General features: G+C 40.4%; 1 protein-coding gene and 1 pseudogene across 2 annotated transcripts in view; one reads left to right on the top strand and one right to left on the bottom strand.

The window, feature by feature from the left end:
• Positions 1–25,687, bottom strand: part of GPAT3 (glycerol-3-phosphate acyltransferase 3) — a 66,231-nt gene that overhangs the window by 13,534 nt on the left and 27,010 nt on the right. For both annotated transcript variants that reach the window (XM_066384730.1, XM_066384729.1), the window contains exons 4-6: positions 5,654–5,924; positions 1,941–2,015; positions 1,315–1,404 (exon numbers count right to left, since the gene is read on the bottom strand). In XM_066384730.1, coding sequence (XP_066240827.1) covers positions 1,315–1,404; positions 1,941–2,015; positions 5,654–5,924 — 436 coding nt within the window. The remainder of the gene's footprint in view (positions 1–1,314; positions 1,405–1,940; positions 2,016–5,653; positions 5,925–25,687) is intronic.
• On the top strand, positions 11,513–12,168 carry LOC136406302 (MIF4G domain-containing protein-like; annotated as a pseudogene).

Below are 25,687 nucleotides of genomic sequence, written 5' to 3'. Positions count from 1 at the left end.
ATGGTGATCCATAGAGTAAGTCTACTATTATTCCTCCCTCCCTCCTAACCTCCTAGAGCAGAAATTGGCAAACTTTTTCTATCATAGGCTAAACAGTAAATACTTTAAGCTTTGTAAGCCAATCCCTGTCAAAACTACAGGACTTTGCTATTTTGGCACAAAGGCAGCCACAGATAATATATGTAAATAGATGAGCATGGCTGTGTTCCAATAAAACTTTATTTACAGAAAACAGATGGCAGGCCACATTTGATCTACGGGCCCATAGTTGAGTTTGCTGACCTCTGTCCTGAAGTTCAACCAGTAATGGACACTAACGAAGCCAAGTAGTTTTCTTTGGGTCTATACAGACATAGAGAGGAGCCAAATGCATAACAACTTTAGCATGTTTTCCTTAATTAGAAGCAACTCTATAAAAAGTTATGAACTCTTCTCTATGCAATTAAAGCACCTGTTCTGTAGAAGGTATCTCCTCTACTCACACATCTCCCAAAGCATTTTCTTTTACTCCTCACCCCAAAACGTGTAGCCCAATCACAAAATCATACAATTTTATAAATTTAAGAGGCCTTTTAATTTGATGCAGTATTTTGGTATTTATTTGGTAAATGTTTCCCTTCTACAAGCGAAACAGAAAGATCCAGTAAGTAAAGAACTAGAGGCTTATCCTAGAACTTTTAAAAATAATGATGCTAAATGTAAGAAAAAATAAGATTGAGTTAACAGAAAAGTTAATAATCATTTAGTTACTTTCATTTAGTTCATAACTTCACTTAGCTGTCTTTACCCTCTATGACTAGGAGTAAGGGGAACAGAATGCCATGTTCTGTTTTAAGGCTCGATTATGGAATTTTAGAAGTGGCAGGACTGAGAACAGAAACTAAACCTCCAAACCTCAAGTCTAGTCCTCGTTTTACCACACTACAGGCCTGTCACCTTCCTCACTGCTTAAATCAGACAGACTTTGTTCAAAATCTGACTGCCGCTTACTCTGTGACCCTGGAGACAACCAATCCCAGAGCCTCCTTTCCCTCACCTGCAGAACAGGGTAACAACGCCTGTCATAGGGATGAGCTATGGGAAGCACAGGTCTGGCCTGCACACCACAAGTGCTCGATGACCAAGTATCATTACCTGTTTATTAGCTTGTTCCTGCTGCAAACAGACTGCTTTTTAAAAGTGTTTTTGTGTACTGTTATGTCTGTGACACTGGAAGAAGTAGGGCTGACACACAGGAAGTGCTCTCCTTTCACCTGTCAAGTGCACACTGACCTGAGGGAGAGAAAGGCAGGCAAGAAGCCAGCAGACACTCACTTGTTATGATAGTGAATGGTACCAGAGAGGGCTCGCACACAGATCCGGCAGCAAGTCAGGTGGACCAGTTCACTCAGCCTGTTCTTGAAGCTGAAGGAAAGAAAAAAACACTTGATTGTGCAGGTCTGGGCATTCCTCAGAAACAATACAATAGAAGCTTTAATGGGCTCCTTCAGAGCAGCATCCTGGGCCCTGATACACAAGCACAGTTCCATTCGTACAGTCCCAGTGAGGCATTTAAGACAAAACTCCCAAGGGAAAACAGCTCCCACCCGCTCGGCTCTCATGATCAATTCCTGATCAAGACAAGCTGAAGCGTCTTTGGTCTCAGTCTGAGGAGTGTAACACTACTATAGAACTCTCTTGTTTTCTTTAAGTTCCTCAGTCCTTTTCTTCCTTTTCCTTTGGAAAAAAAAAAAAAAAAAAAACCCAGCTTCTTACGACTTACATGAAAGTAGAATGGAAAATCAAATCAAGACTATGAATATGAAGTAAGCAGGATTTTAACCGGGGTGTTACACCATAAATTTGATGCAGAATATAGGAATTCAATAAATATTCTCTTTGTGGACGTAGCTAAGAAAGGGACAATCCTATTTACGGCTGAGTGGAAGGAAATCTGTCACCTGCTGTCTGGCAGCTGCCCAACCAGTGTAGTTCCAATAACCAACAAACTGATCCCAATGAAAGCCAAGGTGACCCTGGAAAAAAAGGTAATGCACAAGCTTAGTTGAATAGTAAGGGTAAAGGAAAATAACCTGAAAGTTCACAAATATTGAAATTATACATAAGCTGTGGGGCATCTGCGCTGTGGCACATGGTGCAGCCAGTAAGAGAACCGGATGAATCTGCAGCTTCGACCCGGAAGAATGGCCTTTGGTACATTTTGAGCCAGAAAGCAAAACTTCAAAATAATATACAAAGAATGATGCCATTTTCCATTTAACAGCAGGCATACAGTCTACAGACGAATGGAGAAGGCTGGAAGTCAAGTCACAGACCGACAAGTTCGATCTACATCATCATGAGAGGATTAAGTGGGCTCGTGAAGGGACTAAATTAAAAGTCTTGCCCTCTGCTTTTCTGATTTGTTTTATTTTTTCAGTTATTCTGATTTATTATAAATAAATACATATTAAGTTCTATAAGAAACAGGTTTTATAAAAAAAAGTTTTTTTAAAAAAAAAAGAATAAAAAGGTTTTATGTTGTATAAAGGAGTCATTTCAGGTTGAAAGGAACCATCGTTTCTCATTCGAGACACTTTGATATGGTATAATATGGTTGTAAAAAAATATCTCGCAGCCCTGGCCGGTTGGCTCGGTGGTAGAGCGTCGGCCTGGCGTGCAGGAGTCCCGGGTTCAATTCCCGCCCAGGGCACACAGGAGAAGCACCCATCTGCTTCTCCACCCCACCCCCTCTCCTTCCTCTCTCTCTCTCTCTCTCTCTTCCCCTCCCGCAGCCAAGGCTCCACTGGAGCAAAGTTGGCCTGGGCACTGAGGATGGCTCTGTGGCCTCTGCCTCAGGCGCTAGAATGGCTCTGGTTGCAACAAAGCGACGCCCCAGACAGGCAGAGCATCGCCCCCTGGTGGGCATGCCAGGTGGATCCCAGTTCGGCGCATGTGGGAGTCTGTCTGTCTCCCCATTTCCAACTTCAGAAAAATAAAAAATAAAATAAAAAATAAAATCTCGCAATGTTCTAAAAATAACTTGTTTTTCCTGTGTTTTTTAATGACAAGGGAGCAAAACAGTACAATTCAAATTTTTCTTAAAGGAATTTAAAATGTACAGCAAAGAGCAAAAGAGTTCAACTTAAAGTCTCTTTCATAATAAGAACTCCAAATTGTATTCCTCAATGCAAACATAACTGTTGTTCCTTTGTATGGCTCAAGATATATCGGAAATTAGTAAACAAGATGACTGACAATACCTCTAATCTACCCATAGATACTTTCTTATTTTTGAAAAGTGCTTTTAATATGTTTCAATAACTTCAAAAAGAAACATTTTTAACAATGTAAACAGAATTACTCAAAAAGAAAAAGTTGAGATTTATAATTTTTCAAAATAAATGGGGTTTGATTATAAACACCTAATTAAGGTAGTAAAGTCTTGGTTTAACACTTTTTGACATAGCAATCTGAAGGTCAAATTTAGTTTTATTTAACTGTCATATTTTCTTATCAGTCACTGACGCTATAACTAAATCACTGTTTTAATCTCATCCATCAATTATGCAAAAGTTATAAAATGTTTTGCCATTTTGCCCTAATGAGAATCTCTTGTTCCTACACACTAAATCAGGAGTGACATTTTAACATACTTAACAATTATGTCCACAACTATTGAAAGATTTTTGTTTGCTGGATTAACAAGCCAGAAAATTTTGTTTTCCACTTTAAGTGAGCAAACAGGAGATTCTCTTAGATAACACAAGGTTTCAGTCACAATCTTCCTTTTTTTTAAGAGCTACCATTTTCTTTCTACCGAGCTACCATTCACATATCATAAAATTCACCCATTTAACATGTACAAATCAATGGTTTTTGGCATATTCACAGAGTTGTGCAACCACCAACACAATCATTTTTAGCACAATCTGTTTTTTTAAATCCTTACCATGTAGCAACCTCCTTTCTTATTTTTTGTTAACTCCTTCAAACACCATTTACAAAGCAATTCTTTAATAATGAAGCGTATTTACTAAGAGTAGAAATTTTAAGTCTGTCCTTTCTTCTTGTTCGTGGGTGTTTACATTACAGGATTATGTTAAATCTGGTTTATTTGCAAGAATCTTTTGCCACTTATCTAGTTTGTGAGCACTATTTTAGTTTAAACTAGAAATAAAATCTTAACACCATTTGCTGGACACCCACAGCAGGTGAAAGCTGACCAGCAAGTGAAGGCGTCTCAAGTACTCTGTTATAAAACCCTCGCTGTTCCCTCGGGTTGCCGTGGACACGGTGCCTGACTCACGCACCAAGGGAAGATGGAAGAGCTAATCCATATACACAGCTTCACTGAGGTTTCATATTTTACTTTGATTTTTATTGATTTTAAAGAGAGAAAAGGAGAGAGCAAGAGAGAGAGAGAGAGAGAGGAATATTAGCTGTTCCCGTATGTGCCCTGACCAGGGCCCAAACCGGCAACCTCTGCACTCCAGGACAATGCTCGGACCACCCAACCCACTTGACCAGGGCTCATTTCTTTCTTTTTTTTAAATAAAAACAATACATGTAAATTTTAATTATAATAAACTAGAAACTTCTAATAAATAAAGCTCAAATGTTTCCTTCCTGCCTGCCAGTGGGGGGTCTTGGGCACCCCAAGGGTACAGGAACCCACCTTGGGAACACTGGCTTAAGGTTCAAGCAAAAGTGTATGTGAAACCTTGAATTTCACTTTGTTATCACAGCTGAAATGATTCCCAAAAGACGCACCCTGCCCCAATATCTAGACACTGTCAACAAGAGCACGAGAAAAGAGTTTCTTAGAAATGCGCCTTTGCTTATATTTAAGTAATCTCTTCCCCTGTGCTACATCTGAATGAGGCAAGCATAGGCCACCCTAGGGACAGTAAAGTGCTTTCATTCATGTACCAATTTTGTTGGCTGGTAGCAACTACCTGGAAAGCCCTATTGAGAGGATGCCAAGTCCATGACCAAGAGAAATGAAGCAAGACAATCAACAGCAATGCTGTAACTGACTACACACATGCTTATTACCTGCCCCCCCCCCATGCTAAACAAACCTTGGTCACTTGTGCCTCATCCCAATGCCCAGTGTTAGCTCTTCTACTCCTATGCTCCACACTGTGGTTCCAGTCAACTGGACTTAAGGGCACCTCCTCATCGGGTGCCGCTAAAACTTACAACCAGAAGGAGACCCAGGTATGGGACTTTTAATAAGAAAAGTGAGTGACCATACATGGGTGTGGATGGAACAAATTCACTCTTCTGAATGGCTCTCTCCCATGCGGTAGCCACTCACAGGAATTTCTTCTTTCCAGCGAAGAAAGACAGTTACAGTTGGTTGACACACAGCGAGTGTGAAACTGTAAATCCTCTTCTTTTTTCTTCCTTCCCTTTCTATCCACCAAGCTATTTATGAGTGAAAGAGTAATGTCAGTCCAAGACTGATATATACTGGATTCTGAATACACACCTCCACTTGGGAGGAAAAATGTGAAAGGAGAATAGATACTTAATACATTCCTGTGGGGGTCACATTTGGTGTGACGAGTGAGACTAGTACCATAATACTCACATGTGACCATGGCATACACCATTTTAAAAGAAAGATGAACCAATTATACCATCAAATACTGCACAGGAGACATACCTCAGGGGCAGTAGGAAACAGTAGCGTATTATGACGCCCAGCACCCACACCATGGTGAGTCGCAGACTGATGTACTGGAAATTGATATTGGTCCTTGTGAGGAGATTCCATGACACTAGCTCCTCTGAGGAGAACCTCTGGGTCACTTCATCTTCCACGATGGCTTCCAATCCCTTCTTGGTGAAATAAAACGCGTCAGACAGCTCAAATTCCCTTCCTCGAAGGCCAGAGAGCCCTTTTTCCATGGGTGACTCATCTCTTTGGATAATACCTTAAAGGAAAGCATCAGGACATGAATAAATGCCATAGGACATAAGAGCAACTGACCAAAGGGCCAACTGTGCATATGACAAGTACATTTAATGGGTAACATGACGGATTTCAGAAATAAAAGACAAGTCACTTCTGTGGAAAAGAGGTGAAATCACTGCATCTGTATGAAATGGCCTTTATCCAAGAATTTCAATTCAGCACAGAGGAATTTGAGGCCCCAATAACCCTCTTGCTTGCATTTCCTTCCTTCCTAACATTAGTAAAAGAACTTGGAGAAACAAACTCCCAAGTACAGATCTAGACTGTGTAAAAATTAAGACTTCTCCCCAACAGAAAGCATAAAGCAAAAAAAAAAAAAAAAAGGCAAAATGGCAAAAGGTATTTACCACAAATGGCACAAGGTTGATATATTTAATATATAAAAATTATTTTATTTTATAAGAAAAACACAGGTACCTGACCAGGCAGTGGTGCAGTGGATAAAGCATCAGACTGGGATGTGGAGGACCCAGGTTTGAGACCCCGAGGTCGCCAGCTTGAGCTCAGGCTCAACTGGTTTGAGCAAAGCTCACCTCACCAGCTTGAGCCCAAGGTTGCTATCTTGAGTAAAGGGTCACTCGGTCTGCTGTAGCCGCGGTCAAGGCACATATGAGAAATCAATCAATGAACAACTAAGGAACCTCAACAAAAAATTGATATTTCTCATCTCTCTCTGTTCCTGTCTGTCTGTCCCTATCTATCCCTCTCTCTGACTCTCTCTGTCTCTGCCACACAAAAAAAAAAGAAAAAAAAAGGAAATAACACAGGCTTCTACAGAAAAGTAAGCAAAGTTCATGAACTAAAGTCACAGAAACAACACACATAGTTAAATACATAAAAACCTTTTTACTAGTAATCAAAGAAATGGGAACTAGACAGATGGGCCTATTTATATGATCAAATCAGCAACACTTTTAGTGATAAATTTCAATGACAGAAATAATACAGCTACTCTCATATTCAATTTGTATGAATATGGAAATGGTAGCAACTTTTGTCAAAATCTGTTTGGCATGAAGACACTAAAAACAGTTTTGTTGATGATTCAATAATTACAATTCTAGGAACTTTTCATAAGAAAACGATCAGAATTATAGGCAAAAGTGTTTGCTGTAGCATTTGCCATTATAATTGATCCAGATAATAAGATATAATGCATCCATTAATAAATTAATGTTAAGTGGAACAAGGCAGGATCTAAAACTACAGTTTAACTCTATGAAATATATAAACATTGAAAAAATGTCAAGAAGGACACATGAAGTAATTACCTCTGGACAATAAGTTAGATTTTTCCTCTTTCTACTGTTACTGCATTTTTCATAAAGAAAATAATTCAAAGATTTTTCAAGTAGCAAAAGTTTGTAAATTAGAAAATGACAACTACCACCCAGTTCTGATTACTAAAAAAAGAAAAATTGTTGAGGTCTTTGAAGAATAAGGAGTAGCTGTATATACAGTGCTGGGACTATCCATTTGTCCCTGTGAAGTGTGTCAAAGAAAAAAAGTGTATTTCCCACAGTAGAAAAGTCTTTTCTTTTAAATGAGGTGTTAAATTCCCTGAAAGATACCCCTCCTTTGATCTCACGTTCCAGTTCTTAAAGAAATCAATGAGGAAAGTGGAGGGCACTATATTATCTATCCTCTGGAGAACTTATATATAGATCAATAGAAGGAGCTGGCATATACCAGGGTTTTGACGAATAGCAGCATAACGCACTGGAAGAGAAAGGAATGAGTACCTATAGTTGAAAGTCAAGTGCTGTTTAGGATAATGACCAGCTCTGTGACTGTGAGTGATAGGTAAGTCGCCTAACTTGGTACATTCCTTTATAAACTGGGGGCAGGGCAAGGGCATAGAGTGGGAGAGTAAGGTGGAAATTTTTAGTTTCCTTACAGAGTTAAAGTTTTATGATTTTCATTTTGGGGTTTATTTTGGTGGATTTTGTTTTTGTCCACATGTAAAGCTAATACCTTCACCTTAAGAATTAGCACAACAAACTAGGTTCTTAAATGATTATTAGATCCTCTTTTTTTTTTCAGCAGTCAAATCTAAGTGGTTTAACCTTTCTCCACCACCTCTGAAAATTAGTATTAGAGGATAAACCAAGATAGTGTCCCTACTGAATTACCCTTTTGCTCTCAGGCACTGCAATACAAAGCAGTTTACTCAATCCCACTACTGGCCAAAATTTAGTAGCTCAAGAGTCTCGTTATTTGGCAATATATAGATTTTTAAAGAACAAGTTATACAGCAAATCTCTGAATGAAATACACTAGAGACAATAAACAACCCTTCTAAAAATAACCTTTTTCTTTTTTTTCTTTTCTTTTTTTACAGAGACAGAGAGAGAGTCAGAGAGAGGGATAGATAGAGACAGACAGACAAGAATGGAGAGAGATGAGAAGCATCAATCATCAGTTTTTTGTTGCGACCCCTTAGTTGTTCATTGATTGCTTTCTCATATGTGCCTTGACCGTGGGCCTTCAGCAGACCAAATAACCCCTTGCTCGAACCAGCAACTTTGGGTCCAAGCTAGTGAGCCTCGCTCAAATCAGATGAGCCCGCACTCAAGCTGGCGACCTCGGGGCTCTCAAACCTGGGTCCGCTGCATCCTAGTCCGACACTCTATCCACTGTGCCGCTGCCTGGTCAGGCTAAAAATAACCTTTTTCAAAGGGACCAGAGATAAGAATGCAAGTTCAGGGTGCCTCATATTGTGTGGCTGAGCCAGGAAAGAAAACCTGTAAACAGAAGCGAGGCCTCTAGCCCCTACATCCCTAATGTACAATATCTTCTCTGCCCCCTGACGTACTTTATTCTGTCTAAATCAAAATTAACTCAATTTTCTATTTTCATTAAGTCTCTTTCAAAAGTATGTGAATAACTGTAATGTACCTTATTGATAAAGAATTAATTTCTAAAATATACAGGTGGGGGCAAAAGGTTTACAGTTGTCAGTATGGAGAATAATACAATTAATAAATAATACCAAAGTAAATTCTCTGTTCTGTGTACTCACAACTGTAAACCTGCTTTTACACCACCCTGTATTAAGACATACAAAAAATTAATAAGAAAAATCAAAGAACAAAAAAAAATTAGCTAATATGGCAAGTAAGTCACAAAAAGAGTAAGCCTTAATGACTAAACATTTAAAAGATGTTCAACTTTGCCTGACCAGGCAGTGGCACAGTAGATAGAGCATCAGCCTGGGATACTGAAGACCCAGATTAAAAACCCTGAGGTCACAAGTTTGAGCATGGGATTACAGACATGACCTCATGGTCACTGGTTTGATCAAGGGGTCACTGGCTCAGCTGGAGCCCCCTTACCCTGTCAAGGCACATATGAGAAAGCAACCAATGAACAACTAAAGTGCCACAACCGTGAGTTGATGCTTGTCATCTTTATCTGTCTGTCTTTTTCTCTCATTAAATAAATAAATAAGCAAACAAACAAACTTAAAGGGCCTTGGCATGTTGGCTCAGCACTGGAGCATCAACCCAGCATGTGGAAGTCCCAGGTTTGATTACCAGTCAGGACACACAGGAGAGGCAACCATCTGCTTCTCCCCTCTCCCCTTCCTCCTTCTCTCTCTCTCTCTCAATTCTCCTCCCACAGCCATGAAGTGCATCAGCCCTGGGCACCGAGGATGGCTCCATGGAGCCTCCACCTCCAGCGCTATTATAGCTTAGTTGCAAGCAGCCCCAGATTGGCCTGGATGGGGGTTGCCAGGTGGATCCCGGTTGGGGTGCATACAGGAGTCTGTCTCTCTCCCCTACTCTTACATACATACATACATACATACATACATACATACATACATTCATACATACATACATACATAAAGTGAGATGTGTTCAACTTCACGATAATTAGAGAAATGCAAACTAAAACAATTTCATGCCCATAAAGACTGATAACAAATATTAAATTGAATAATAGCAAGTGTTGGTGAAGACTTGGCACAATGGGAATATAATTAGCCCAACCACATTGAAAAATGATTTAGCATTGTCTGGTAAATATAAAGATATATATGCCCAGGTATACTTCAGTAAAATTTTTGTTTAATAATTTCAAATATACAGAAGAGTTATAACAATAGTTTACTTCACCCAGAATTACTAATCACCAACATTTTGACACATTTACCTTATTGTTCTATCTCTATAAGTATAAAAAGATACTGTTTTCTGAATGATTTGAGGATAAACTGCTCAAAAGTGGAGCAACAATCTTCAAAACACAAATACATATCGAATTTAACAAGCACAGATACAATTTTGATATTGGTTTTTACTATCATTAAAGAAATCCAACAGTTCTTAAACTGGTAAAACCCTGAGTCTAGGAAATATTTCCTTCTGTTTCACAAGTCAGCTTGAAAAAAAGTAAAACTATAAACATTTGAACTTTGTCCTCATACCAAATGCTTTGGCCAAGGTCCATGCCTGGATGGAAATAAAATTAGAACAACTATCTCTATCTAATGCAAGAGATTAATTGCACAAGTTGCCCTGTGCCCCTGTGCCTTCACCAAGCCACTGGTACATAAATAATACCAGCTGTGAAAGTCCTCTTAGAAGAAATGGAGGCTGAAGTTAAAATCATCTCAAATATAATTAACTCTAAATTAGCTGAGTGGACTCCTAGAATAACTGCCCATTTATAAATCATACTAGTTTTTTCATCCTCCATAGTTGTACACCAGGCTCTCTAGGTTAGCAATTAGGGAAAATCAGACCAAAAGTGGATATAAGAGGCTTATATACGGAAATTGATCCTTAAGTTACCAATGGGCTATATTCCAAAAGTCCAAAGCTCAGAGTTCAAAACACACTCTCTTGTGGAAACTACTTAAGTCAGTCTGTTTGAGCTAGAATCCTACCCACTCATAAGCCTAAGTAACCCAAAAACAGGTGATTATATTGTAGCAGTACTGTGAACTTGAAATCTCCTTCAGCACTGTTTCTATAAAGAATTTTTAAATTAAATCTAATTTGGAATTAGCAAAAATATACTTCCTCATCCTGCATTGACTTACAGGGGCCTTAGGAAACTTTTTGGGGTACTGGTATTTTCTACTTCTTGATTTAGATAAGAAGTCCATGAGTACTTTGGGAAATTAATCTGGTTATAGTCATAATTGTATACTCTTATCTATCTCTATTATGCCTCAAAAGGAAAAACGTTTTTCAAGTTTTATTTGAGATCTCTTGTACAATGTTACCCACAGCTGACAATACTGTAGTGTGGGTAGAATTCATGTTAAGTGTTATTAAAAAAATTATTGTTTGATTTTAGAGAGAGAGGAAAGGAGAGACAGAAACATCGATCTGTTCTTACATGTGTCCTGACAGGGGATGACTCTCTAACCAACCACACTATCCAGCCAGAGCATGTTAAATGTTCTTACCATGGTTTTTTAAAAAACAATTGAAGTAGGTCTCACCAGCAGTGCCGGGGACATGAGTGACGCACACTGTGCCCGCCCATCGGCCTGTCCTTAACCCTGCCCCAGTAAAAAGCTGCCGAAACTGGATGGTCATGGGGGAGTCTGGTAAAAGTTCAGTCTGTTGATGCAGAGACCCAACAGCTGCTGAAGACAGCACTCCAAGATCCAGATGCCATGGACTTGGAGGAAATGGTCAATGTGATTGTGGACCAGGCTCTGCAGGACTGTGTCTTCAACAAGGAAGCAGGATGCATATACCATGCCATTACTCAAGCAGAGAGCAAGTAAGCAGGCCAGAGGGTCTTCCAGCGTGGACTTCTCAGCAGGCTGCAGCAGGAGTACCAGGCTTGGAAACAGCTACAAGCCTACTCCCTGCAGAGCTGGGTCTGCCATGTCACCTTTATCTGCAACATCTTTGACTACTTAAGGGTGTACAACATGCCCATGGTGGCCCTGGTGAGCCCCGTCTATGACTGCCTCTTGTGGCTGGCCTAGCGCAACCGTCTAGGCCAGGAGGAGCAGGCCGGCCGGCCGCACTGCCTCAGGGAGGGGAGCAGCTCCACTGGAGAAGATGAACAGGCAGTGCGTGGATGAGCTCTGTCCTAACCGGGAATGTCTTCCTGCTCCCCACCAGCCTCAGCCCACTGGCCCAGCTGCTGCTGCAGATCATTGAGTTCCGCAAGCTGGCTGCAAGGTGACATTCGCTGCCCACAAGAATTACCGTAGCGAGGTCTCTGACTAGGCCTCCAGGCCTGGCTTCCTCACCAGCAACACTGGCCTTTCTTCTACCCACCTCCCACCCTGCCAAGGCAGCCTTTGCCCCTCCCAAAGACATCTCCCTTCCAGAACTTCCAACAGTTCCTGAGAGGTTTCCTACTTACTGCCTACCCTGATCACCTTCCCTCCTCCTTTAGAGATTGAGGAAGACACCATACAGACTTCTCCCATTCACTCAGTCTCTCTCCCATCACCTTCCACCTGGGCCGAGCAGGAAGGGCAACTCTTAACTACTGTGTAACCACTGGTATAACAGCTTCTTGGTGCCTCAGCTTCCCACCTTTAAAATGGGTACCCATAGCCATTATTGGGATGTTTTGGAATGTCAAGGGGCAGAGATGCGGACCACAAGTCACACCAGATACGGCTTTTTATACATTTTGTACAAGGACAAAAAGAAATGGAAGTAGGCATTATCTGTGAATCCTATTTCAGTGATTTACTCATTACAGGATTTAATAACTACTACAGTGTGTTCGTAAAGTCATGGTGCACTTTTGACCAGTCACAGGAAAGCAACAAAAGATGACAGAAATTGGAAATCTGCACTAAATAAAAGGAAAACTCTCCCAGTTTCACCCCTATTCAGTGCTGTTCGATGTGGGCTCACGCACAGAATTTTTAGGGCTCCTTAGGTAGCTATCCCGTATAGCCTCTACAGACTCGTCACTGACTGATGGCCTACCAGAACGGGGTTTCTCCACCAAACTGCCGGTTTCCTTCAACTGCTTATCCCACAGAGTAATGTTATTCCTATGTGGTGGCACTTCGTTATAAACGCGCCGATATTCACATTGCACTTTGGTCACAGATTTGAATTTAGCGAGCCACAGAATACATTGAACTTTCCTCTGTACCGTCCACATCTCGACTGGCATGGCCGTGGGCTGCTGTGTTGTATACACTGTTATGTCATCATCTGTGCATGCGCACATGCTGCCACATCATCCTACAGAAACTGGGAGGGTTTTCCTTTTATTTGGTGCAGATTTCACATTTCTATCGTCCTTTGTTGCTTTCCTGTGACTGGTCAAAAGTGCACCATGACTTTACGGACACACTGTATTTCTCCTTTTTAACAAAAGTTTACATTATATCCCTTACCCAATTATTAAGCAATTGATCAGGGAGGAAGTCACCTGTCCCAGAACCTATGATTGGTACCAGGTCCCCTTCCTGCCATGAGGAGCTCTTGCGAGGGACTCTGGTCCTGGACAAGGAAGCCAGGCCCACATTCTCCTCCACCAGGCCCCGGTTGCCTTTCTAATTCACAAATGTGATTGGCCAGATGAAAGAAGAGAAAGGCTGTCAAGATGACTTTTATACGGTTGGAGTTGGGGAGTGAAACATACCAGTGCTGCTGGGATGAAAGAACAGAGATATTCAACGCCAGACTCTGGAGAGACAAGACCCATATTTAAGTAATCACTTAGATGTAGTTAAAGATCAAAAGGTTTTCATGCAGTTCTAACAACAGATCCCTAAGACATAACACCAATCCCTGTCCTCACTCTTCTCCAGTTCATTAATCACCACACACGTTAATATATTAATCAGTACATCAACTACAATAGTCACCTACTACAGAGGGGTCTAGTCTACTTTTTGCTACCTTTTTTCTCCAATAAGTTAGCTGTAACACTGCAAGGCTAAACTCTAGATACACCCTGTCCAAAAACTTTCCTGGGCCATTAGTCAAGTTACAATTTCCAGCACATATATTAGGCAACTTGACTATACTTATCTCATGCTGAATCCTTTGTGTTCTTGACAACCACTGTTTTCTCTCCTAAGTACATTTTTTAAAACCCATTGTATTGTTAGTAACATAGTTAAGTGTGATAATGCATCAGAGTTATGTTTTGTTGTTGTTTTTAGAAAGATTAGAGGGAAAGACAGAGGGAGAAGAGAGATAAAAAGCACCAACTCATAGTTGTTTTACTTTAGTTGTTCATTGATTGCTTCTTATACGTGCCTTGATGGGGGTGGGGGGGCTCGATCTAAGTCAGTGACCCCTTGCTCAGCCAGCAACCTTGGCTCAAGCTGGCAATCTTGGGGTTTTGAACCAGAAACCTCAGTGCTCCAGGTCGATGTTCTATCCACTGTACCACCACTAGTTATGCAGGGTTATGCTTTTTTAAAAAGTCCAATTTTTAGCCCTGGCCGGTTAACTCAATTGGTTAGAGCAGGGGTCGTGAACCTATGGCTTATGAGTCAGATGTGGCTCTTTTGATGGCTGCATCTGGCTCGCAGACAAATCTTTAATAAAAATAATAGTAACATTAAAAATATAAAACATTCTTGCCTGACTAGGTGGTGGCGCAGTGGATAGAGCGTTGGACTGGGATGCGGAAGACGCAGGTTCAAGACCCCAAGGTTGCCAGCTTGAGTGTAAGCTCATCTGGTTTGAGCAAAAAAAGCTCACCAGCTTGGACCCAAGGTCGCTGGCTCAAGTGAGGGGTTACTCGGTCTGCTGAAAGCCCGCGGTCAAGACACATGTGAGAGAGCAATCAATGAACAACTAAGGTGTCACAATGAAAAACTGATGATTGATGCTTCTCATCTCTCTCTGTTCCTGTCTGTCTGTCCCTATCTATCCCTCTCTTTGACTCTGTCTCTGAAAAACAAACAAAAAAAAAAAACACTTCACCTTCAAAATACTTCCACAGCCTGATCTGTGGTGGCGCAGTGGATAAAGCGTCGACCTGGAAATGCTGAGGTTGCTGGTTCGAAACCCTGGGCTTGCCTGGTCAAGGCACATATGGGAGTTGATGCTTCCAGCTCCTCCCCACCTTCTCTCTTTGTCTCTCTCTCCTCTCTCTCTCCCTCTCTGTCTCTCTCTCTCCTCTCTAAAATGAATAAATAAAATTAAAAACAAAACAAAACAAAAAAGAAAAAAAATACTTCCACAAACTGACTGATAAAAAGAACGCATGAAGCTAATTCTTGTTGAATTAGGATGACAGGTATAAGGGGATTAATTGTACTATTCTCTTTACTTTTTAAAAATCATTCCTATTTCTTAAAAATCCCTTCAAGAAATCCATTTGAAAAGTTCATTTAGCTGGGAATCAATTTCCTCATCTAAATCAAAACCTTTCATTCAGTCATTGAGTCCATCAGTCACTCAGTCACCGGGCCAGGCACTAAAGTAGGGAGAGGGGAGAAAAGGGGTTGAAATCCTCAGCAGTTCTCAAGTATGGCTGCATATCTTTAGAATCTATGAAAATACAGGTCAGGGCCCAACTACTAAACTAAAATATCAACTACATTTTAAAATGTGTATATAAGAAAGGGGAAAATACATCACATGGATTATTTTTAGTTTTCTTCTTTATACTTCTGCAAAGCCTAATTTTTCAATCAAGTATATGCATTATATTATATAGCAAGAAAATAGTGAATGAGATACTACTACTTACCCACCAGAATGGCTAAAATTAAAAATGCCAAAAACAGCACGTGTTGAAAAGCCTACAGAGCGACTGGAGGGAACTCGCATACTTTGCTCTGTGAGTGTGCAACCATTTTGGAATAATATTATTTAGCACGGTCTAATAAAGTATACTTGCTTAGCCTATAACCTGGCAATTCCACCCAAAGGTATGGACCGCAGAAAAACAAGCAAGTAGAGGTTTACAAGAATCTGTTCAACAATGGCCATAGCAGCTTTACTCTTAATGGCTAAAAACTAAAAATAACCCAAAAGTCAATCAATATAATAATGGATAAACAAATTATGATGTATTTATAAAAGTAGTATTCCAGCAATTTTTAAAAACTTATTGATTCATTTAACAGCATGGAGGAATCTCATAAACATTATACTGAGTGGGGGGGAAAAAAACAGATACAAAAGAGCGCATATTGTATGATTTCATTGGTGTAAATGTCAAAAATAGGAAAAATTGATCATGACAGAAATCAGACAAGAAGTTATAATGGACTGAGGGATGCATGATATATACTGGGCAGGGGCTTGAAGGCACTTTGAGATCTTGGATATGTTCACATAGGTCTAAAAATATGCAACAACTCATCTAGCTGGACACTTGATATCTGTGCATCTTAATGGATGTAAATTATGCCTCCATTTTTTTAATCAGAAAAATGATTTTTTCAGCGTCCCCAATTTCTAGTTAAAAATCTCAATTAGAGGGTCTAGCTAATCATACCTATCCTTCCATGAATATTTTTAAGTCTTCATTCCTAAACCAGAAGGTAGATGACATTTACTGAATGTTTCCTAATGCCAGACTATGTGCTAAGCCCTTGACAAATATGCTTATATAATCCCCATTATCATGAGGTATTAGTTATTCTCCCATTGTACAGATAAGCAAGCTGACGCACAGAGGAGCTGAGTAATTTGTCTGGGGCCACAAAGGGAATAAACAACAGAGCCAGGATTTGAAACCAAGTCTGTCTGTGACTCCAAAATTAAATTCTTCCTCATGCAAGCTCCATGGTACTATGTCTAACTCTTGCCCTTGACAGACTCCAAATATGCTGCTCACAAAGATTAAGGGATATTTCAAAATAAATATGAAGCTATAAAATACCCTCCAGTTTTTGTGAGCAGTATGTAAGATCTTTCCCATTAAATACACATCAGCCCCCATTCTTCCTTGCAAAACGGAAAACCCTGCCTAGTAGTTCTTTCTAGTATTTCTCCTACTTTTGAGGGAAAAACCAGAACTTCAATTGATACAGGACAATCTATAAGTAGCCTCTATCTATCATTTATCTGAGTATGTAACTCAAGTCATTTTATATATATTTAAACTGGGGCAGGAATCTTTTTCTCCCCAGTTTTATTGAGATATAATTGACACATCAAATACTGTATTAGTTTCAGGTGTACAGCATGATTTGATATATGTACATATATACTGCCAAATGATCAGCACAGTAACATTAGTTAACAACCATCACCTCACATTTCTCTTGCGTTAAGAACTTTTAAGATCTACTTGCTTAGCAACTTCCATATATACAAAACAGTATAGTTAACTGTAATCATCATGCTGTATAGCAGTGATCCCCAACCCTTTTTAGGGCCACGAACTGGTTTAATGTCAGAAAATATTTTCACGGACCGGCCTTTAGGGTGGGACGGATAAATGTATCACGTGACCAAGACAAGCATCAAGAGTGAGTCTTAGACGGATGTAACAAAGGGAATCTGGTCATTTTTAAAAAATAAAACATCGTTCAGACTTAAATATAAATAAAACAGAAATAATGTAAGTTATTTATTCTTTTTCTGCGGATCAGTACCAAATGGCCCATGGACCGGTACCGGTCCGCGGCCTGAGGGTTGGGGACCACTGCTGTACAGGACTTATTTATAACTGGAAGTTTGTATCTCTTAATCACCTGCGCCCGTTTCTCCCACCCCACCCCCATCCCCAGCCTCTGGCAATCACCAATCTCTTTTCTGTTTCTATGATTTGGCTTTTTTTAGAGTCTACATAGTATAATAAAATCATATAACATTTGTCTTTCTTTCTTTATTTATTTATTTTTTTGTATTTTTCCGAAGCTGGAAACTGGGAGAGACAGTCAGACAGACTCCCGCATGTGCCCGACCGGGATCCACCCGGCACGCCCACCAGGGGCGATGCTCTGCCCACCAGGGGGCGATGCTCTGCTCCTCTGGGGCGTCACTCTGTCACGACCAGAGCCACTCTAGTGCCTGGGGCAGAGGCCAAGGAGCCATCCCCAGCGCCCGGGCCATCTTTGCTCCAATGGAGCCTTGGCTGCGGGAGGGGAAGAGAGAGACAGAGAGGAAGGAGAGGGGGAGGGGTGGAGAAGCAGATGGGCGCTTCTCCTGTGTGCCCTGGCCGGGAATCGAACCCAGGACCCCATTGCACGCCAGGCCAACGCTCTACCACTGAGCCAACTGGCCAGGGCCAACATTTGTCTTTCTCTACCTGACTTATTTCACTTAATATAATGTGGGGCAGAAATCTCCTTTTTCAGCCAAAACACATCTGATTTCTATTTGGTTAGATCTCTGGGTCTTCTCATGATAAGCTCAACAAAAAACAGCCCCTGGGCAAGTGGTCCACTTCATGCTCCCCCAGTTCCGTATTTCAGCCACATTCAAGGTGTCCAAAGATGCTGTTCTGTCCAATTTATGATGCTATAACCTCATGACACACACAGATGTTCTGCCAGTACCCTTACTCTCCACATGCTCTCCAAGACATAAGCAGCTTCTTCATGCATCTTGCAGGTTAGTTAAGGTTTAGAAAGAATAATCACCTTGATGCTTTGCTGTGATTACTGTTCAGATATATTCTAAAACCTTTCATTCATTTTCATTTACCTGGACCTTCAACCAGCCAAGGTTTGTAGAAAACAGAGCTTATTTCTTTTGGACCTAACAGCTGAATAACCCTGCTACATCCTCACCATGACCCTAGGTTGACTGTTAAGCTAATAAGGTTAAGTAAGCTTCGGTCTCCTCACCAGCATAAGCATAGTTCCTTCTTCCAAGGTCCTGCACTAATTTCGTGTATTCTTTCTCTTAAAGAGAGCCACCAAGTTGTTTAAACTTCAGGCTCCCACAATACCTGGATTTGCCCCCATTGAGATAAGCAGGTTACTCCCTGGGCTCAGCTAGCCAGAAGCCAGGACTTGCTTAATTGCCCCTAGTGCCTTCTCTACTGCTTAGGACAAACAGACCATCAGCGACCAGACTGAAGGACACTGCTATCTACCAGATTTACTTCAGGGGGTTAGGGTCTTTCCCTTCACACATGCATGCGTGCTAGCAAGAAAGACTGTCCCTTTGGTAACTTTCCTTCTTTTAAATGCTAAAAAAGAGACCCCTGGGTGGAAACTTGACATGCTAAATGAGACATGCCACCCATGAAGAAGCTCAAGTGCCCCCAAAAAACCCCACCTCTACATAGACGTCATTTTTCTCACTAAGCCTTTTTGAAATTTTCCCCAGCCTTTCTTGGAAAAGTAGCCACTTCCTTTCCCTTCACAATGCTGGTTTCCTTGTGCACAAGCTTAAATAAATCTTCTCTGTATAGGCTTTGGGTGATCTCACTTGATTTCTATCCTGGGAGATCACAAGAACCCAGGGGCCAGTAACACCACCTCTGAATCACATTAACATCTGTTGCTACAAGGAACAGATCTATGTTAAACCATTCACCTTACAAATTAAAATGATTTTGAAGGAGAAATAGGATGTTATTACCATAAGTATTAGAACACTGGGAGTTCACAGACACCATTAACACCTCTCTGCTTAATTTCACGTACCATTAATAATATTTTATCTATTCCATGGCCAAATTAGCAATGTACTTGTAAAGTAGGTTATTTATGGTTAGGTTGTTTTTGTTGTTGTTTTAAGGTTTCAAGTTTCTCTGTTGTTGGAAGTGGAGGAATTGAAGACAATGAAAAACAAAAAATGTGAGCACAATGAAAAATTTAAAAACTCACTACATAAAAGTTTCATGAGTGTCCCTGTAGCAGCAAAACTGCTTAAGAAGAACTAGATTTTTATATATCATATAACAGGTTCATGAAAGGAAAAGGGCAAAACCAGCACAATGATCATGACCTGTGTATGAGTGAACTGTGCTCAAAATAAACACTGACTTAGCTCTCCCTTGGTTTTCCTAAGAGCTGCTCCATCGTGATTGCCTAGTTTTTAAAGAAGCACTAGAGTTATGAAACTGCTCCTGCTTCCCACCTCACCAGTAATACTTCCCCATTTGGGACATTTTAAGAGTTACAATCAACCTTTTAATTTTTTTTCCAGAAAAAGGGTAAAGTTTACTTTAAACACCTATATACCCCACTAGAGTTGACCCCCCATATCAGCTGTTCCTTATCTACATATTCAACCAACCTCGGATCAAAAATATTTGGGAGAAAAATATATTACATTATTGCTGACATATACTATGCAGTTAGGTCTACAATGTTCCTTCTATGGAACATGTACTGACTTTTTCCTTGTCATTATTCCCTAAATAATACAGTACAACAACTATTTATATTGTGTTAAGTATTATAAGTATTCTAGAGGATTTAAAGTATATAGGAGTATGGGCAAATACTATGCCATTTTATGTAAGGAACTTGAACATCTGAGGATTTTAGTATCTGTGGGAGTTTCTGGAACCCATCCCCCAGGGATAATGAGAGGTTACTTAATCCAATTAAGAAAATAAGGGCAGGCCCTGGCCGGTTGGCTCAGTGGTAGAGCGTTGGCCTGGCGTGCAGAAGTCCTGGGTTCAATTCCCGGCCAGGGCACACAGGAGAAGCGCCCATCTGCTTCTCCACCCCTCCCCCTCTCCTTCCTCTCTGTCTCTCTCTTCCCCTCCCGCAGCCGAGGCTTCATTGGAGCAAAGGTGGCCCAGGCGCTGGGGATGGCTCCTTGGCCTCTGCCCCAGGCACTAGAGTGGCTCTGGTCGCAACAGAGCGACGCCCCAGAGGGGCAGAGCATCGCCCCCTAGTGGGCAGAGCATCGCCCCTGGTGGGTGTGCCGGGTGGATCCCGGTTGGGTGCATGCGGGAGTCTGTCTGACTGTCTCTCCCCGTTTCCAGCTTCAGAAAAATACAAAAAAAAATAAAAAAATAAAAAAAATAAAAAATAAGGGCAGTGAGCCACATATAATATACATAAGAATTTATAGTGAGAAATGAGCAGTGGTAATTAATTTTGGAAAGTATTTGGAGTTATTATAATATATAAATTATAATATATTATTAAACTTCCATGTACCTGCCTTGAAGAATGAATAAATGTTAACATGTGAAATTTAGAATTTACAAAAAAGAAATAACATATATAGAAAATTATAAAAATCATCTAAGAAACAAGTTTGGCCCTGGCCAGTTGGCTCAGTGGTAGAGCGTCAGTCTGGCATATGGATGTCCTGGGTTCAATTCCTGGCCAGAGCACACAGGAAAAGTAACCATCTGCTTCTCCACTCTTCCCCCTCTCACTTCTCTCTCTCTGTCTCTCTGTCTCTTTCTCTCTCTCTTCTCCTTCCCCTCCTGCAGCCATGGCTTGATTGGAGCAAGTTGGCCCTGGGCACTGAGGATGGCTCCATGGCCTCTGCCTCAGGAGCTAAAGAATGGCTCCAGTTGCAGGGGAGCAAAGGCCCCAGATGGGCAGAGCATCACCCCCTAGTGGGTTTGCTGGGTGGATCCTGGTCCGGGATCCAGGAGTCTGTCTCTGCCTCCCCTACTCTCACTTTAAAAAAAAAGAAGAAACAAGTTGTGCAAAGTCCTGCACAAATAAATTTAATGAGGAAAATAGTTTTCTACTAAAATAATTTTACTAATACTGTCACCAAGACATGATGCTATAAAGAGATACATTTGCACAAATGAAGTAATGTTGTGGAGAATAAAAAAATTTACCCACCCCAAAAAAGCACCAGACTCAGACTAATTTACAAGGAACTCCACCAAACTTTTAAGTCTGAGAACAAGGAAAGAAAGGGAAGGAGGGAAGAAAGTAGGTAGTTGGGTAAAATACACTAATCTCAAGTAAAAGCATCAATTAGAAAAATTCTAACTCCAATTTTGGCAAACAGTTTCCAGCCCTATATTACAACCAGCTAATGTTTAGTCTGTAAATGCAGAGATGACTCAAAGAGCAAGTGCTTTATGTACTTGACCATAATGTGCCTAAAAGGAAAATATATATTCACTTCCAAAGATGCTGAAAAAAATTCAATATTCATTCTTGGTTTAAAATAACAAAACAAGGAGCAATAATTATTTAATATATGATGGAGTCCTAGAGCAACATAAACATGATGCTTACTGGGAAGAGAGTTAGGGCACCATAGTCTGTCCCCAACGGAAATGACAACTAACATCAACACTGAACCAGGGTAGCAGTCAAAGCAATTAAACAAGTGAGAGACATAAAGTACAAACTAGAAAAGAAATAAAATACATACAAAAATTGAATAAGAAGTGGTAAGACTGGGCCCTGGCTGGATGGCTCAGTGGGTTAGAGCATCATCTCGAAACGCAGAGGCTGCCAGTTCAATTCCAGTCAGAGCACATATAGGAACAGGCTGAAGTTCCTATGTCTCTCTCTCTAAAATCAATAAACATTTTTTAAAATGGTAAAACTATCACTATTTGAAATACAGAAACTGCATACCTGAAAAAACCAAGCATATCTGAACACATACATGCAGTATGAGAATTCTTAATTTTTTATCCTTCTACCATACAAAAATCAAGAGCTTTCCAATATATAAACAACAATCAGCTGGATGATATGATGGAAGAAGCCACTCCATTTATAATAGAAACCAGAAATACAAACTTAAAAGGAAGTGAACAAAACCTATCTGAGGAAAAGTCTGAAACATCTTTAGAGGTTACAAAAGAACAATTAAACAATAGAAAGAGAGAGTGACCTTGAAGAGAAAGACTCAACAGAAATAATGTCAAGGCTTCTGTAATATGTTTACAAATTTAATACAACTCCTATAAAAATAGATAGTTCTATTTCTTTTGGATCATAAACAAGCTGAATCTCATGATCACACAGAAAAATAATCAAGCGAGAATAAATGAGAATATTCTGTAAAAAAAAAAAAAAAGAACTATCCCTACCAGATAGAAAAACAATGTATTAAAATATTATAGAAAGTTCAGAAATAAAGCCAAACACACACCAGAATTCATAAGTGGTTAAAGATGCATCTCAAATAAGTCTGGTGGAGATGGACATTTTAATAGAGAGTGTTGCGTTATCTGGATAGCTGGACGTGTACACCAGAATAAACGAATAAAGACTTAAATATAAAACATGCGACCATAAAAGTAAGCAAAGAAAACACTGGCAAATTCTCTTAAAACTTGGTAGAAGGGAAATCTTTCCACTAAAAAACTCAAAACCCCCCGGGGTTCGATTCCCGGCCAGGGCACACAGGAGAAGCGCCCATTTGCTTCTCCACCCCTCCGCCGCGCTTTCCTCTCTGTCTCTCTCTTCCCCTCCCGCAGCCAAGGCTCCATTGGAGCAAAGATGGCCCGGGCGCTGGGGATGGCTCTGTGGCCTCTGCCTCAGGCGCTAGAGTGGCTCTGGTCGCAACAGGGCGACGCCCAGGATGGGCAGAGCATCGCCCCCTGGTGGGCAGAGCGTCCCTGGTGGGCGTGCCGGGTGGATCCCGGTCGGGCGCATGCGGGAATCTGTCTGACTGTCTCTCCGTTTCCAGCTTCAGAAAAATGAAAAAAAAAAACAAACCTCAAAACCCGGAAGCTATAAAAAGAAAATATTGACATATTTGACAACACAAAAAAAGAAAGATATCTGCATAGTAAGAAGCATGACAAGCAAAGGAAAACATACAAATCACAAACTAAAAGAAGTATTTGTATCTCAGTACAGACGAAAGCTAATTAATTTAATGTAGAAAAAAGTCTTAGACAAGAGAGTGGTGGTTACCAGGGGTGGGGGGAGGGAGGACGCAGGAGGGAGGGAGGGAGAGAGTTAGGGGGAGGGGGAGGGGCACAGAGAAAACTAGACAGAGGGTGACGGAGGACAATCTGACTCTGGGTGAGGGGTATGCAACATAATTTAATGACAAGATAACCTAGACATGTTTTCTTTGAATATATGTACCCTGAATTATTAATGTCATCCCATTAACATTAATTAAAATTTATAAAAAAAAAAAAAGAAAAAAAAAGAAAAAAGTCTTAGAAATCAAAGAAAAATACAAAAATGGTCAAAAAACATAAGTAGACAATTCCTAAAGGAGAAAAATACAAATGGCCCTTAAACATTAAATGTATACAAAGTCCCACTCTTTTTAAGAAAACATAAATTAGGACTAAACTGAGTTTCCATGTCTCACCTTTCAGAAAGACTGGTACAAATCCAAAGGTTAGATATATATATATTTACACCATTGGTGGAGCTGTGGGAACTTGCAAACTCTGCTAATGGAAGTACAAACAGTACAACCATTAATGAAGGGCCATTTGGCAACATCAACCAAATTATAAATGGTCTTTTGACAGAGTGATCCCAGGTTCACGGTACATGTAAACCACGTTACAGGTATATACATTACAGTTTTATTTTTAATAGCAAAAGATTGAGAATTACAGGTAAAAAGAACCATTTGCATTTAGATAATGAAATTTCTTATTAGCTGTTAAGAAAGAAGAAACTTTCTGAGTAATTAATTTGGAAAGAACTATAGGCTAAAAAGTGAAAACCGCAAAGCTCAGATTAGTGTTAATCATCTTTGGTTAACACAAAAAAAATAATAAACATTTGCATTATAATAGCGTGGTTGTGATAGAGAAACACTGGAAAAAATCCATGAGCAACTAACATGTGAAGAGGTGGACAGTAACAGGAGTGAAAGCTATACTTGTCAAAGCCTTTGTTTTTCTTGTTTTTTTGGGGGGGGAGGGATTTTATCTATTGAATTTTAGGGAGAGTAGAGAGAGAGAAAGACAGAGTGTGGAAAAGTGGAAAGCATCAACTCATAGTAGTTGCTTCCTGCAGGTGCCTTGACGGGCAAGCCCAGGGTTTTGAACTGGTGACCTCAGCGTTCCAGGTTGACGCTTTATCCGCGGCACAACCACAGGTCAGGCAAAGCCTATGTTTTTACATTACTATAATTTTTGAATCATGTAAATTCAGCACTTACGCAAAAATATATATATATATTTTAAAAGATGTGTGAACCCAAATTTAAAATGTTTACACAAAAACTTTCACACACTTTTTTTGTGTGTTCATCTGCTGGTTCTCCCAGAATCACATCAATCTGATGGCTCAGTATGTCCTCAGAATTATAAAGATGAAACAAGGTAACATTCCACATCACCAGCATTTCAAATCTTACTTGCATTTCAAATCTTACTCAAAATATTTAATTTTGGGGTTAGCTTTAGAAGTCCCCCAAAATCCCTACTAACACATGTATTGCAAAAGCACAGTTTACAGATAAGACATTCAATGTTTTTATTTCTTTTTAAAATTTTTTTTACGAGAGTCAGAGAGAGGGATAGATAGGAACAGACAGGGACGGAGAGAGATGAGAAGCATCAATCATCAGTTTTTTGTTGCGACACCTTAGTTGTTCATTGATTGCTTTCTCATATGTGCCTTGATCGCGGGCCTTCAGCAGACCGAGTAACCCCTTGCTCGAGCCAGCGACCTTGGGTCCAAGCTGGTGAGCTTTGCTCAAACCAGATGAGCCCGCGTTCAAGCTGGCGACCTTGGGGTCTCGAACATGGGTCTTCCACATCCCAGTCTGATGCTCTATCCACTGCACCACTGCCTGGTCAGGCAACATCTATTATTCTTGGGAGAAAAAAAATGTAGCACAAAAGAATATCATCGTGCAGAGGAATAAGGGGAAAGAATATAAAGTTAGAATTCTCTGCACTCTTCGTCTCCATTCCCTCTGCTCTTGTTCTCTTTCCTGGCTGACCTTTGCCTGGTTCACTTATCTCTTC

This window comes from Saccopteryx leptura, chromosome 5, assembly GCF_036850995.1.
Source record: "Saccopteryx leptura isolate mSacLep1 chromosome 5, mSacLep1_pri_phased_curated, whole genome shotgun sequence".
In the NCBI taxonomy this organism is placed as follows: domain Eukaryota; kingdom Metazoa; phylum Chordata; class Mammalia; order Chiroptera; family Emballonuridae; genus Saccopteryx; species Saccopteryx leptura.
Note: the sequence above shows the minus strand (reverse complement) of the source record. Positions and strands in the feature narration are given on the sequence as shown.